The sequence below is a fragment of the Zingiber officinale genome, chromosome 5B, assembly GCF_018446385.1.
Source record: "Zingiber officinale cultivar Zhangliang chromosome 5B, Zo_v1.1, whole genome shotgun sequence".
In the NCBI taxonomy this organism is placed as follows: Eukaryota; Viridiplantae; Streptophyta; class Magnoliopsida; order Zingiberales; family Zingiberaceae; genus Zingiber; species Zingiber officinale.
Genome location: NC_055995.1, coordinates 115540302 through 115554754, shown reverse-complemented (window position 1 = coordinate 115554754; position 14453 = coordinate 115540302). Strand labels below are relative to the sequence as shown.

Below are 14453 nucleotides of genomic sequence, written 5' to 3'. Positions count from 1 at the left end.
TCGTGACCTCGTTACTCCGGTGCTCGTTGACCAATGGAACAATAGATTCCGCCCGTGCCGACTAGCACATCATGATATTTTATACCATTCTATTGCCATCTTTAGTTCATGTTGTGGTTAATTTTTTCAATTTTCACTTTCCAGGTTTGTTAATATTCTGGAAGAGATGGGAGGATCGTCTTGGCTTGCTGATAATGTAGGATCTAAAAATATCAGTCCTTGGGCTCATCCACTTGTTGCCTTAAACATTGGTTTACGCCAAGTTGGCCTTTCTGGTTGGAAGTTAGAGGAGTGCAATGCTATACAGAATGAGCTTCTGTCTTGGCTACAAAAAGGCATATCTGACAAAGAAGGTATTTTTAATTCTGTTATGTGTATTTCGTTTAGAGTTGCGTTTTTCTTTCTCTTTCCCTTAATACTTACTGAATACTTTACCTTCTGTTGCCTATTGATTTATCATTAGGAAGTGAGGAAGGAAAGTACATTTGGTCACTGAGACTCAAGGCTACTTTAGATAGAACAAGAAGGTTAACAGAAGAATATTCTGATGCACTTTTACAAATTTTCCCTGATAAAGTGCAGGTTTGATATTTATTAATCACTTTTGTATAATTTTGAATTATTATTTCTCAATGGGTTAACAGTCAAGATATACCTGCTTCTTTCCTGAAAAATCTTTTTATTTTCAAGCTGATCAGGATTTAAGTGAAGAATCATGTGCATGGCCAACTTAAGATGGAACAATCTCTCCATGCATATCCTTTCACTTTCTAAGTTACAACACTCTTTGATCAGTGGTGCCACACTCATTTCTTGCTCTCTATCAATGCACATCCCTTCTATCCTTTTCTACGTTTATTAATACTGTTTGCTGTCATGGTTTATAATATTGTTTCATGCCAATCGGTATGGGTGAGACATCTCGTTCGATCTGTTGACCAACATGCGAAACTCTTCAAGATGAATGAAATTTGTCCTTGACAGCTCAAGTGATAGCCAAGGGTTCACTCGAGGATGGCCACTACTGTAGGTGCGGGAGGTTTCCCCAAAATAAAGGTTAGGTAGAGGAGGAAAACAAGGTTGTGCCAAGCATCCTCTAGGCTTTTGTGGGGGTTTACGAAGATGGCGATGTGACATACGAGGATGACAGCAATTGTAGGAGGTTTTCACAAGATGTAAACTCTATGGAGGAGGACAACTAGGCTATGTCGTGCATCCCTTAAAGCTTTCATGGGCTTTACAATGGTGGCAATACGACAACGACTTTCAAGAGGCGATGTTTCTTGAGGCTCCTGATTGGTCCGTGGGGACTTCCATGGGTATGCAACTACTCCTCCGTGTAAGTCTCCTCTGCCTAAGATTGGCACTTGACACAACCATCAGTTATTGGCACCTAACATAGCTGATACGGATTGAAACTCTGGCTCGGAATGAGATTTCAAACATTGCTTCCAATTATTTCTTCTCTCCCTGTTCTTAGATCTAAACAGTGATTGCACATTCCCCATGGTCTCTATCACTCAACAACATGATCTTAATGCCTTCCATAGTGCATCCCCTAGACATGCAGTACCAATGGATCAGATGTTTGCCCTGCTACTCGTTCTTCAGGTGGCCCTCCCTAACTGTAGAATTCCCTTTCAGCTATTCTTCATAGCCTCCTGTCAAGTTCTTAAACTTTGAGAAGTTCATTTCATTTGGCACCTTCCTCCAGAACTCTTTAATCTAGAGTAGTTTATTTTTGGTTGGCACCTTAGTCTCTGTAAAATCTGTTGTGTACAAGAATACGATTGGTTGGTTTATCCTGGAAAAAGTATACTGCTTACTTCCTCATGGCTTACATGTCAATCCCTTTTGTTGCCATTTCACGTTGTCAATGAAACACAAAATCACTTATTTTTCACCTGTTCATGTGCTAGTTTCAGTTGGTCATTTACCAGATTGCCCTCAGTATCTCTTGGGAAGAGATGCCAATGCCACTATGGCTTTAAAAGTTTTTTGCACTTGATGAGAGGCGGCTTAATTTTGGATGCACTAGGTTTGTATGAAATAAATATAAATGCAAGGCTTAGAAACATGCTTGCCGGGCACAATATTCAACTGCTTCTAATAAACCTCCTAATGACATGCTTTACCGGGATATCGTTGTCATTTTATTAGAAATTTTCTTTTTTGTACTTTTTTGGTCTCCAAATGTACAGTGTACATCCTTCTTTAAATATCACTCTCTCTTATCCTTGTACACATTTGTATATGCTTTCTTAACAATATTTGTGAGGCAGACTCGATTACCTTTCTTTCATAAAGAGAACATTGATAGTAAAAACAACTTTCTGTTTGTGGTCCTAACTAACATGATCCAAATTATAATGAAATGTGCCCGAAGTGACTTGTATCACCTTGTGGTTTAAGAAGTGATTTCTTCCAGATGAACTATTATCATGTTATTCATGCTTGCATATTCATTGATCTTCTGCAAAAAAATACATTTTAGGATTTATTCAAGTAACTACTTTACTCTTCGGGAAAGCTCCATTTTTTGTTCCTACTAAACATGCTTATGAATGTAGATTCATCCTTTTTCCAAATTTTGTTCAGTTTTTTGCATCCTTGTGCAATTTATTATGTTTCAGAAAATGTGTAATGTTCTTTATGCAAAATCTCATTGGCAGCGGGCCACTCAGGCTACCAGTTTAATATCATAATCTTTGTTTGCACTTTTCCTTCATTGCCTTTATCTTGGTTCTACTCATATCCTAAAAAGGTTTGCTGATGTTTGATATTTAGAGCTGAGTTAATATTTAAAACTTTTAATTCTTTTTTATCTGCAGAGGCTAGGTCGAGCACTTGGAATCCCTGAGAACACTGTAAGGACATACACCGAAGCAGAAATCCGTGCAGGGTATTGCCTTCTTAAAGCTTGAGTCTTCTTTTAATCCAAAATATCTACAAGTTTAATTTTAGCTGTTTTAGTTCTTCATTTTTTTTGTTTTTGTTCAGTGTTATATTTCAGGTGTCTAAGCTCTGCACCCTTCTTCTAAAATCTGTACGGAATGCATTGGGATTCTCAGGTTGGGATGTTCTTGTCCCTGGAGTGGCTCATGGGACCCTTTTGCAGGTATTAAACATTACTTATTAGGATGATATAACATTTGTATGAAACATGTACGGGGAATAATTATTAGGAACAAATCCCTATAATTACAAATCAAATTGTAACTTTCCATAAACACCCATAGTAATCCCCTCAAGTTTTTTTTATATATATACTAGTGATCGTGCACACACGTCGCGTGTGTAATATAATGCATTGAAATCACATTGACCCGTTATAATGAAATTATATTAATTAAAGTATTTTAGCATTAAAATACTAAAGTAGAGTCATTAATAGAGTCATTAGGGTAAAGTACTTGACTTTTGGATTTTCGAGTGTCACCCTTACGACTTCCCTATGAAAAAAATTAATTTAATTTAATATTATACTTATCTTAGTAAAAAAAACTAAGAAAAGTATATTTTTTTACATTGTCGGCCTAAAATATTTATAGAAGGTTTTTGATTATAGTGTTGTCAATTCTAAGATGTGGGACTAAAGAGAACTATATTTTTTTATATGAATTACTAATAAACCTTGGAATTATTTTTAGCGTGAATAGAAAAAAAGATATTAACGTAAATTCATTTTAGGATTCACCAAAGTTAGTTAGTAAAGGGGGGAGATTTTTAATAAAATAGTAAGATTATAGAGATTTTATTAGAGATATATATCCAACATTAAGCCCTCTTAACGATTTGATCAACATATATGCTAACTAACTGAAACTAACAAAAGATATGATCTCATTAGATTGTAATTTTGTTTAATGAAGTGAACAACAATTTCTATATGCTTTATCCTTTTATGGAACATGAGATTTGAAATTCTATGTATCGCAAATTGATTGTCACAATACAACTTTATTGGCTAAATAGGTGAGCATCCCAACTTGGAAAAGATGTTTTAACTCAAATGAACTCACACATTGTTAAGACAGTATATTTTGCCTTTACACTCAACCTTGCCACTGCTGTTTGCTTGGAAATAAGATGCATCCTAAGTGGACAAGATATTCACATGGACATTGTTTTTTTCATTTGGGAGTTTGCCTAATCTGCATTTGAGTATCCCATAATCTGAAAATGATCTCAATCTTAAAATAAGATATCTTTTCCATATCAATTTTCACCTATCATAGGATCCACATGGCTACTACCCAGTGACCATGACATGGACTATTTGGAAATGGTTGATTACACTAACAATAAATGAGATGTCAGGTCTATGTCTAGTTGTGAGACAATTCAATTTTTCCATCAACAATTGTATTTCCAAAGGTTGGCTCCCCTTGCCTTAGGCTATAGGAGTATGTACTACAAGGTTCTAAAATTCGCTAAGCGCTAGTCGGGTGCTAGACCGATGCCTAGTGCCTAGGCCGCCTAGGCGGGAACTAGGCGTCGCTAGACGGATTCCTCGGCATCAACATAATTTACATAATGATTCACATATTATAATAACTCCAGTACAATAACATCAAATTTAAAATGAGTTCAAAATTACAAAAAAAAGGGCAGTCGGTGCACGAAGCTCCCACCATGCGGGTCCCGGGGAAGGATCCATTGTACACAGCTTTACCTGGTTTTTGCAAGAGGTTATTTTCAGGATTCGAACCCGTGACCTTTTAGTCACAAAGCAACAACTTTACCATTGAGCCAAGACTCCCTTTCGAGTTCAAAATTACACAACTAATAAAATATCATTGGACAAACTCAATATCATCGGACACAAACTCAACATCAATTTATTCTACTTCTCCTTATCCATAATTTTCAATAACTTGTTCTTCATCGGACATAAACTCAATATCATCATTGTGATCCTCCTCTTCTTAGGATGCAAAATTATTCTCGTGAAGTTCTCTCACTCTAGAGCTTTTTTGGAGTTATAGATTTTCATCTGCTCCACTTGCTTCATCAACTATTTGCCATGTGAGCCCAAAACCTAGTTCAACTTCATCATCTTCTCCACCATCCACAATCTAACTTTGTGCATTTGAAGCATCTTTTGCAAGAAGGACATCGACATTCCTTTCTTTTTCTCTTTTTTGTTTGTTCAACAATCTAGCATTAAATTGGACAAATACTAGATTGTTCAATCTGTTGACATCCAACCTATTTCTTTTCTTTATATGAATCTGAAAAAAAGAGAGAGTGTAAATATCATAGTAAGTATGAATATAAAACTTTAAAAATTAATACTTACTTTAATTAAAGACTTAAAGTTTAAAACTTGCTCCTTCTAATACACTCCAATTTCTTTCATACCCAGATGAACTTGTAGTTAATGAAAGTATCCTCAATGTCACTCTTAATAAGTTTGGTGTGTGAGCATCGTATGTACTCCATCATACACATGGATCAAATGTATCATCATTTTTTTCACATGCTTTTGCCGCTAATGTTTTTCCAAATAACCTAGTCTTGTCTCTGTATTTTGCCAATTTCTTGTTAATAATTGTATTATGTAGATCTAACTCATTGGCATGCAAAATTTTCATGCATTAAAAAAATCCCATCGCGACCTTCTCATAAAAAGCAATAGAATTATCTTTATAGTAAAAATAAGGATTTAACAAAAATGAGTGGTATGTAATTATGTATAAAGTTTATCCTTTATTTTTGACTCAATAATCACTACGATAAGTTGATAATTTGATTTCACGTTGTTCACAGCGACCATGATATTTTCTTTAACTTGAAAAGACTCCCCATATAGAAATCCCATCGATGGTTTTCTATCTCCATCTACCAATCAAAGAACTCTTACCAAAGGAGCAAATATTTTCAAACAAAATATCACACAATTCCAAAAACTCATGCTCATCATAGTAGAGTAAGTCAATTTCTCGTTGTTTGTTTTTGACCATTTACATTTCTGTCACGTATCACTTGTAAACATGGCCCTTAAACTAGATTTTTTTTTTTAATCAAACTTTGCAATGTGAGGAAATTTGATGCAAATCTGGTAACTCCTGGCCGGACTATGCCTCTCTTCTTTGTGAATCTTTTCATTAATGACAAAGTCTTATGATAAGCATAAATGAAGATGGTAAAAGACTTGGCTTGCTTAATAACCTTTTTATATTGTGGAAGCTTTCCAATGCTTTCAAGCATGAGATTAATAGTGTGAGTTGCACATGAATTCCAAAAGATTCCAGGTCGCTTTTTTGTCATCAATTTAGTTGCAGCCATATTGTTGGTGACATTGTCTATTATAATCTAAACAATATTATGAGCTTCTACTTGTTCAACACACTTGTCAACATACTCAAAAATAAGTTTAGCTGTATGTACCTCATCTGAAGACTCCTTAGACTCTAAAAATGTAGTACCCAGCTTGCAATTAATACATATATTTAAGATGCTTCTTCTTTTTCTATCACTTCATGCACTGTCATGATCGAGCACTCATTCTTTGCTCATTATTCTTCATGTTTCTTTAGCAGTTACTTTGTTCTTTCAACTTCAGCTTTCAATAGTGGCTCCCCAAGTTGATATTAAGCTGGAGGCTTCAATCCTGATCCAAATTAATCCATTGCCTCTATTAGTTGCTTGAAGCTATCATTATCAACAACATTGAATGGGATTCCATTTTCATAAACTCATCTCCCAATATATTGTTGAACTTGTTGAGTTCTCTTTTTGAAAAGAGCCTCGTTTATATTTTTTTAGTGAAACACATTACTCCCACTAGAACCTGCATTTTTTGAAGCTATTGTCGATGCATATTTATCCATGGGGTCAAGTAGAAGAAGTTTTTTAAGTCCATCTATTCCTTCAATTTCAGGACCTTCTTCTTCGTCTAAAGAAATAGTCACCTCTGCTCTACAACTTTGTTCTTCCATTATTTTATTCTTTATTCTGTTCCTCCCTTCTAAAATAGCCCATTTGTACTTATTTTTATCTTCTTGAGATATTTTTCGACAACTAGATACATTTTCAGGTATATTTGCTATGTGCTCCTTGATCCTATACACTCCCCTAACATCGTTTTTCACACAACTTACATTTAATTTTGTCGAGGTTTTTAGGATCAATCAACATCCCAAACTCCCATCCGATTCATTTAATTTTCTCCTAAGAATTCCGGATTCAAGTTGAGTGCGAATACCATCGAAGATGGATTGCTCGCCATTGTAATTGTGATAACCTGAAAAGTGATTTAAGAATAAATTTATAGGATATAAATTAGTAAAAATTATTTATATAAATCAGTAAAAAAATATTATCAAAATATAAATGTAATTTATATGAATTAATAAAATTTATTAGATTTTTTAAAAATTTAAATATAAAATTATGAATATAAATATGATTTATTTGAATTAATAAAATTTACTAGAATTTTTTAATATTAAATATAAAATCTAAATTAATTAATAATATTTATTAAAAATTTTAAATTTTAAATATATTTTTTTTATAATTTATTGAGATAATTTAATTCAGGTGCATAAAAGCCTATTTGAATTACCCTATTTAAGTGAGGAAGTGTTGAATTAAATAAATAATTAATTAATTATAAAAAAAAATCACGCAATAACTCGCAACACCATCGCTGCTGCCACACGCAGTCAACAGCACCTGCGCCAAATTTCGACTGTGGAGGACGCGCCGTCGGAAGCTTTCAGCGACATCGGTAGCTTCGCCGGAGGCTTCTGACAGCGCTAGAAGCGTTGGGGACACGTCCAGCCAACATCGCATGACGCTAGACGCATCTCGTGACGCTATTGGCACCACCGGAAGCCTCCGGAAGCTTCCGGCTTCCCACGACGCCGAAAGCGTCGCGGGAGGAAAAAACAAAAAAAATTACATAACATAAATTTTAAAACTTACCGATCGTCCGGAGGAGGCGAGAGATAGTTGGGATTTACAATTGCGTGAGATCGAGGATTTAGAGCTTGAAATTGCAAAAATAAAATAAAATAAATCTGCGATGCCTAGGGCGTCGCCGAGGCTGGCCTAGGCGGCTAGGTCACCTAGGCTGGCCGCCCTCCGAGCGCCTAGGCAGTGCCTAAGGCACATTTTAGAACACAGATGTATTAGTTTAGTCTCTAGCATGCCAGCCTCCTTGATCATGCCAAGCATCTCCCCCTAAGGGAGCAACTTCTATTCTCAGAAAGTATTTCACCTAAGTTTTTTATCTTGAAATGTTGATGGTTATAAAGTGTCAACTGTGCAATTCCAGTAGCATCATCACCCGTAATGATAATATCATTTCACTTGGACAATAAAGAGAATACAACTCCCTGATTGAGACATAAGATGGAAGACTGATTGGTGTATACCGCTTTTGGCCATGCGATATTAAGGAATACTAAACTTTATAAACTAAGCTCTCAGAGAAACTTTCTAACTTAGCTCTTGGAGATTGTTTTAGCTCATACAATGAATTCTTCCCTTGAGTTATAAATCTGAAAGTTGCCTATATAGACCTGCTCCGGAAGATCACTGCAGAGGAAGACATTTTTGATGTGATGAATGGTCCAATAAAAGATAGCAATGAGAGAAGAACTAAAGTAATCTTGGCTACTGAAGAGAAAGTATGAGATTAATTAACACCATAAATCTGGGTGTCGTCCTTAGCTTAAGTTGATCGACAATGTCATCTGGTGAATATTTAACTGTGAAAACCTGTTTGTAGCTCACTGTAGATTTCCCAGGAGGAAGATAAATCAATTCCTAAATTCCATTGGAACATCTACCTCGTTCATCATATAGCTTGTTCTCATCTAGAATCCAAAAGTGCCTCTAAGACATTGTTAGGAATAGATAATGTGCAGAAAGAAGAAACAAAGATAAAGTATTTGGGTGACAACAAAACATAAGAATAAAATGAGACAGTGGCACACTTATCAGTGCCCTTGTAAAAGCAATGGGAATGTCCTAATTAGGGGGTGGGGGATTTGGGATGGCTGTCAGTGGCCAGAGAGTAGGAGAGTTGTGAGAAAGTGTAGATGTAACTTCACGTTGTGGAAAAGAGGCATCTTAAGTGGCTGAACCTCATAAGATGCATCTCTGGATGTGAGCCTCAAAAGGTGGAGGAAGTTTCGCAGCTGGAGTAAGGAAGAATGGTGGTGTAGGAATTGGAAAACCTTCCTTGATTGGCTTAGGCAGGGATGATGTAGATGACTAGAAAAGAGTGGACTTGAATAAGGGCACATCAACAAAGATAAAGACACAGCGAGACTTAGGTGAGCATCAACGGTTGCTTTTTTTTAGGTGTGAATAACCAAAAGGGATGCATTTGAGAGAATGTGGTGATAGCTTATCACGGCCAAAGACACGAGATGAAAAAAGCAAGTGCATCTAAAAAACCTATGGTGGAAGAGGATAGATATCACTCTAGAAAAAGAGGTAAGTCGATGAGACCCACCATAAAGAGTGGAGGTTCACATATGATTTATGAGATAACATACAGTGCAATAGCATCACTCAAGAACAAAAAGGGTAGCAAGAGTAGAATTTGAGCAGTTCAACAAGTTTTCAATTATTTTGTTTTGTCACACAATTTTGTTGAGGCGTATGAGAGCATGAAAACTGATGGAGAATGTAATAGCAAGATAGGAATGAATGGAAGTCCTAAGAGAAATATTCCTTAGCATTATCACTTCATAAAATCTTGATAGAAATGTCAAATTGATTATTAACTTCAGCATAAAATGAAAAAAATGGGCATGCCATCAATGAAAGTTCAAAATATTTGAAACTAAAAGTAGAGTAAATACATTTGAATGAACCAAAGCTAAAAGTTCAAGGCATGTTTATAGATGCTTCTAGAGAAAGTGGACCTAATATGCTTACGCAGTTGATAGGACTAATACTCAAGAAGATCGAAAAGACTAAGAATTATTTAGTGTTGAAGAGAAGGATGACCAAGATGACTATGTAGTTGGAGATAAGAGGGTGTTTCTAAATAAGTTGCTGATATCGAGGGGGCATGTAATTGGTAATGTCCATGAGACTCATACCTTGCCCTACGCTAACCATCTTGCTTATTCTTGAACTTTTGATAGAAATAGGAGTAGCATCAAACATGATAGAGTAATTCAAAGATCTAGTAAGTTGACTAATATACAATAAGTTCAATAGAAACTCAAGAACATAAAAGAAATATGGCAAGTGGAACATCTTATTGCACTTAATCAATAAGTGAGACTCATTGACTATCAAGACACGAGTAGGACTCGTGGGGGTATGATGACGATGACAACAATCAAGCCTTATCCCATTAGGTGGGGTCGGCTATATGGACCCTTTTACATCATTGAACTCTATCTCCTACTATATCATCATCTATACCAAGTCTTTTTTGTTCTTCATTTTCCTCGTTTGATATGTGTATTTATCATAGTTTCACATTGGCCAATTGGAGCATTTATTAGTCGTCTAAGTACATGTCTGTATCATCTTAAACGTGTCTCTTAGAGTTTTCTCTTAATAGATGCAACTCTGACTTTCTTTCTAATGTTTTCATTTCTTATTATGGCTATGTCCATACATCCATCTTAACATCCTCATCTCTGCAACTCTCATTTTCTACTCATATGCTCAAGTCATAGGCCAATATTTAGCTCCATATAACATAGCAGGTCTAACTGCAGTTTTGTAGAATTTTCCTTTAAGTTTTTAGAGGTACTTTACAATCACATAAAACATTTGACGCTCTCCTCCATTTCAATCATTCTGCTTGTATTTTATGTAAGACATCTCTCTCAATCCCTCTATTGTTTTGCAAAAATAATCCTAAATATTTAAAACTCTCGGTTTCAAGCAACTCGTCATCTCCTATCTTAACAATTATCTCATTATGTCTAATATTATTAAATGGTATAACTCATTAGTTTAATACCCCTATAGTTTGCACAATTTTGTACGTCTCCCTTATTCTTATATAAGGGAACTAGAGTACTTATCCTCCATTGATCAGACATTTTTTTTATTTTCAATATCATGTTAAATAATTTTGTAAGTCATTCAATACCTTGTTTCCCTAGGCACTTCCATACCTCTATCGGAATATCATCTGGTCTAACGACTTTTCCATTGTTCATCCCATTTAAAGCTTATTTTACTTCTGAAGTTTGAATTTTACGATAAAAATTTAAATTTCTATGCTCATTTGACCAATTTAAATTGCCTAAGTTAAGTTAGTCACCTAAATTTTTATTAAAAAATTGATAAAAATACCTCTTCCACCGCTATTTTATTTCTCCATCGTTTTCTAGTACCCTATTACATTCATCATTAATACATTTTATTTAGATAAGATATCTTGTCTTTTTTTTCTCACTTTAGCTATTTTATAAATGTATCTTTCCCTTTCTTTTGTATCCAATTTTTGATATAATCGTTTAAATGTTTCATTCTTTGCTTCATTCACTACTTTCTTAGCATCTTTTTTTTTTTTACTATTGTATAGTTTTTAAAATTTTTCTCATTTTTACAAATATATAATTCCTTATAATAATTCGTTTTTCTTTCACTTTCTCTTGTACTTTCTCATTCCACCACTAAGATTCCTTACTTAGTAGTGCATGTTCCTTTGACTCATCGAGTACACTTTTAGCTACTATTTCAACTTTGATACCATCTTATCGCATGTCATATTAGAATTACCATATATTTCACCTAATATTTGTACTCCTACCTTCACCTTAAATATATTTTGCTTCCCATTTTTTAACTTCTACCACTTAATTCTAGGAGTCATATATATTTTCTTTCTATTGGTACTATGTTTGAGACGTATATCCAACATTACTAATGTATGTTGGGTAGTTAAGCTTTTTTTAGGGATGACCTTGTAATATTTATAAATCCTTCTATCCTTTTTCCTAACCATAAGAAAATCAATTTGCGATTTATTATTCCCACTTTTTGAATGTGAGTGTTCTTCTCTTTTCTTAAAAAACATATTAGTTAATATAAGATCATATGCTATAGCAAAATCTAATATAGTTTTCCCTTCCTCATTTCTTGTTCCAAACCCATAATCTCCATATTCCCTCTTATATTCCTCATTTTTTCACTCCGACATGCCCATTTAGATCACCTCCTATTAAAATCATTTCATTTAGCGGAATGTTTTGTAATATTTCATCTAAGTCATTCCCAAATCTTGATTTGGTAGCTTCATCTAATCCTACTTGCGGTGCATATACGCTAATTATGTTCATAATTTCTTTCGTCACTGTTGTCTTAAGGGCTATAATTTTATTCCTTTTTCTAACTACTCCTACAACTTCATCCTTTAACGAACTATCTACAACAATACTCACCCAATTTCTTACTTTACTCTTTCCTGTATACTATAACTTAAAACCCGAGTTCGCTATCAGTTTTATCTTCTCGTGTACTCATTTTGTTTCTTGTACCCACAAAATATTAATTCTTCTTCTAATCATCGTATCTACTATCTCTATTGATTTACCAGTGAGGGTTCTTATGTTCCATGTTCCCAGACTTAGATTATTAGTTTTCCTATCATATTTGTTCTTATCTAACCTATGGTATGAGAACTCTTGCCTATTTAATACTATACCAAAGTTCTCATAAAAATATAGCGGTCCTTGCCGATGTGTTACAGTCGGACCCTGTAACAGGAATTCTTACATATTTAGTACTACACCCGAATTTTGACGATGTAGCTGTCCTTGACGAGAAATTACAATTAGACCCTGCAATGCGTTCCTTCCGGGGAATAACCTAGCATTAATATAATAGTTTAATGAATTCATTCATTAAATATTTATTATAGTTTTAACATTGGCGGGCAACCTAATGCAATCCTCCTCCTTTAGCGGGGCTTGGGACCGGCCATGACTAGTTTGTCATGGGCGGAGTTACTCGTGGGGGTACGAGAGTAGAAAAAATGGACATGTTATCAAAAATATGCTTAGATGTCTTTTAGTAAAGATCTAGGGGGGCAACATGGAGGTATGTGATAAACATATGTTAATGGACAAATGTGGTACCTAGCTGAAAAGATGCACTAGCCCTGAAATTGAAAAAGTCGGGAGTACTTCTTTGCAAGGAATATAATAGTAGAACAACCTGGCCAAGTTGACTGAGTATCAGATTGGGTAGTATGACAAGTGTGACATGGATCACTATGGATGATTGATGAAGAATCCATGAAGAGAGCAGCATGTATCCGTTGAATATTCAAACCCACCACAATGAGTGTACTTGTCTATTTTGTCCTCCTAAGTAACCACCTCTACCCTTTGTTAGCCCCCACAATCACCCCGTGATTCTTGGGAGGTGAATCAACTACCAAGTAGGCAATCTACCATAGGATCTTAGCTGAGGCGTAGCTGAGTTGGTACTCGAGTGGTAGATTGCCACAAGAGAGCAGGGATTGAATCCTTGGGGAACAATCCCCGTGGGAATAAAATGCCTCCACCTAAAGAGAAGCCGCTCGGTTAATTTACCTCCCTTCCAAATGCTTTGGAGCAGGTGTGGAGGGGCGCTTGGGGTGAGCGCATCACCTTTTGCCACAAAAGAGAGCAAAGTAGTAGCTGAGGCATGCAACATTTGTATGTACACGTTCGATAAAGGAAGAATAGAAGACCTGCATTGGATCTGAGATCTCAATCTCACTAACTTTAATTTAAGGCACACAATGTGAAGAAATATGTTGTTGAACAACCTACCAATGTGGCTCTACATTTCTTTGGCATAAGAAGAGATCAGAAGGATAGAACAATCTACCAATGTGGCTCTACATTTCTTTGGCATAAGAAGAGATCAGAAGGATAGAACAATCTACCAATGTGGTTCTACATTTCCTTGGCATAAGAAGAGATCAGAAGGATAGCCTTGAAACAATTTACATGAGTAGTCATCTGAGTCACGTTGGCATAACTGGAATAGACTGCCAGATTTCTCTCCTTCAATGTCATGTAATAAAAATGAGAGCAGCGGAAGATGTTCATGAGTTTAGCAGTAATTGATTCCCAGAAAAGAGTCAATTGCTAGGTATCTACCCACTTCTACAATGAACCAGTAAGCTCAGGGATCTCAGCAGCTTGAGTAGTAAGTTACTCTATGTGGCCCTGACCAATCATCCATTCACAAATTGCCGTGATCCAGGAGGCATAAGTTCTACCATTGAATTTTTTTCATCATGATGATTATAAACCTTGAAATACTAAGAGGCATCAGAGTTGTGGTAGATGATTCCAAAATTTAAGCAGAGAGAGTTGCTTGTTGAGTTCAAAAGGCTAATGGAGGAAGAAAGGGTGACTGATGAAGGAGGCCAACTGAGAGAACAAAGAAAAATCACTTGCAAGTAGAAGGAGGTTGCAGATGGCCTTGCTCCTAGTTGGAACAAATAGAGGCTCATGGTT

At 35.5% G+C, this 14453-nt stretch overlaps 1 protein-coding gene across 1 annotated transcript in view; it reads left to right on the top strand.

Moving 5' to 3' along the window:
* The window catches only part of LOC121985448 (phosphoglucan, water dikinase, chloroplastic-like), a 33019-nt gene that overhangs the window by 12272 nt on the left and 6294 nt on the right, over positions 1-14453 (top strand). The window contains exons 10-13 of the mRNA XM_042538912.1: positions 145-353; positions 464-582; positions 2832-2902; positions 3001-3118. Coding sequence (XP_042394846.1) covers positions 145-353; positions 464-582; positions 2832-2902; positions 3001-3118 — 517 coding nt within the window. The remainder of the gene's footprint in view (positions 1-144; positions 354-463; positions 583-2831; positions 2903-3000; positions 3119-14453) is intronic.